This window comes from Gossypium hirsutum, chromosome A05, assembly GCF_007990345.1.
Source record: "Gossypium hirsutum isolate 1008001.06 chromosome A05, Gossypium_hirsutum_v2.1, whole genome shotgun sequence".
NCBI lineage: Eukaryota > Viridiplantae > Streptophyta > Magnoliopsida > Malvales > Malvaceae > Gossypium > Gossypium hirsutum.
In genome coordinates, this window is record NC_053428.1 from 40,596,152 (window position 1) to 40,598,458 (window position 2,307).

General features: G+C 36.0%; 1 protein-coding gene across 1 annotated transcript; it reads right to left on the reverse strand.

Moving 5' to 3' along the window:
- Nucleotides 1–470: 470 nt before the first annotated feature.
- LOC107961034 (ankyrin repeat-containing protein BDA1) lies at nt 471–1,857 on the reverse strand. The gene is made up of 2 exons (XM_041111960.1): nt 1,264–1,857; nt 471–1,169 (listed from the first exon to the last, which is right to left on the reverse strand). Exons 1-2 carry the CDS (start codon nt 1,855–1,857, stop codon nt 471–473), a joined length of 1,293 nt encoding a protein of 430 aa, XP_040967894.1.
- Nucleotides 1,858–2,307: the final 450 nt, after the last annotated feature.

Below are 2,307 nucleotides of genomic sequence, written 5' to 3' on the forward strand. Positions count from 1 at the left end.
GCTACCCAAAAATCAGCTTAATCGAACCACGAATGGACCTTCGATCGAAGAGTCGATCACTGCTGCACCAAATTTGAAAAAAAAACTTATTTATCCTCTTTTGTTTTTTTTTTGACAAACTTCAATCTCTCTGTTTTAAAATTTGATTTTTTTTTGCTCTCAATAAATGGATGCCCACATCCACACGTAAAAGCCAAAAAGAATGGCCTTTTGTCAAATCCAAAAAGGGTAATAAATATGTGACAAAAGCTTTTCTTTTTGTAAACAAACAAAAGAAATAAACAACCATTTTTAAGTTGAATTGACCGGTTCCCACATAGTGGGACCCACACCCAACAAAAGGAATTTGCATTATGAGAATAAAGGCAATGGATTGCTGGTGCCAATATTTGAAATCTAACTTAGAGTTGAAGTTTATGTTTAAGAAAAATACATTATTTGGTATGAGGAGAAAAACATGTTTAAAGTTTTTAACCCGTATATTTCCTAAGGCATTTTGCATGTCCGATGACCCTAAACATTATAGGTAAACTAAGTAAAGGAGCAAAATCAATGACTACAGGAGCATTTGCCGGAGATATGGCAAAAGTAGAACTCAATAGGCAAAAATATAAAAGAAGTAATGGCGGTAAAAGAAGCCAAGTTATCCCATTGGCAACAACTGCAAGCAACCCCAGTGTCAGAATAAATGTCATAATGAATGCTATAGTGTTTGGAACGTAAAACAGAAGGAAATCTCTCGAATTTAAAGTCAATTTCCCACCTTCGGAGTTCATATGATTGTATTTTTTGTCACCTTCAATCCGAAACTTTGAAGATCGGCTATGATATATATACATATATCGAGACTTGAATCCATAAATTTGAAGCGTTTTTGGTGGGGCAAAACCGTGAGAGTCTTGGTTGGTTGGATCTTTGGAATCAGCTTGTAAAACACCGCCTGGAGGGCTAAGAGTGGCTTGGTAAGTTGATGTTAGAATCAAGACTAATATTACAAGAACTGCACTGCTTCTTTCGGTAGACATGTTTGTAATATCTAGAAACAATTCACCCAATGCTCTTTCGAGGCCTGTAATATTTGTTCTCAATAATTGGTGTAAGTGTCGAGATCTTGGAGTTAAGGAAGCATTCAAAGCTTCCGCATTGCAAAGAATTTTCATGGAATCTCTCTTTGAAGCTTAATTGATATAAAAATCAACATCAATTAATCGACAAAACAATAACACCATTGACTAAGACTAATTGTCCGAAAGACTAACGTACCTGAGGTTGATTATTGTATGCAGCAACGTGCAACGCAGTGTTGCCATCCTTGTCTTTCCAATTCAATAGCTTTTTCCCCATAGAGGAGCTGTAAAAATAAGTCCTTCGTAGCGATTGCGCCAACACTTGAACAGCTTCTAGTTTGTTGTTCTTTGCAGCAATGTGTAAAGCAGTCTCGCTCCTAATCGTCACATCCCGAACATATTCAGGATAATCGACCAATAATTGGGCCAAAAGACGAAGGTTTCCTTGTTCAGCTGCGCAATGTAAAGGCGTATAGCCTTCTCTTCCTTTGACACGAACAAGATCTTTATCAATTTCTAGGAGGCGAAGTACCATTCTCTCGTTTTGGATTGCCAAGTGAATCGGACTATAGCCATCTGTATTCAGCTTCCTAGCTAGTGATGGCTTCAAATTCATGACCTCCACTGCGAAATCATCCTGCCCCGATGTTACAGCTACGTGTACAGGAGTGTCGATAAAAGGAACTTGATCGATTCGGTCTAAAATATATGGGTCCTTCCGAATTACCGCATACAAGCTATCTATATTTCCTGCTTTAACAGCCTCTCTTAACTTCCCACACGAAGTCATAGCAAGATATCCGTAAAATTGATTAAAAGAGGGAAACCAAATTGAAATGGTTTTACTTGGTTGCCTATATATACTAATCTAAAACTTACAACATGGGGTCTTGAACAAGATTTTTATCAATTCGTCTGAATTCGTATTTAATAATTAATTTTTTTAATTTAAAGTACCTAGTGAATCAGTTTAAGGGTAAATCAGAACTTCAGTTAAGGGTGAGCTTAGATGAACGGTGTATTTACTTGCTGTTAGTGTAAAAAAAACGGTGACGGTGAGATTAGATATTATAGTGATACTATAAGGTGAGATAAAAAGCAAGATAAACGCACCGCATCTTACCGCCCATACTCACCCTAAGTTTTCATGAATTGAAAGCCGTCCTGAATTCATATTTAATAATTAATATTTTATATAAATTTAATTATAAAATAAATAATTTGTATTTAATAATTCATA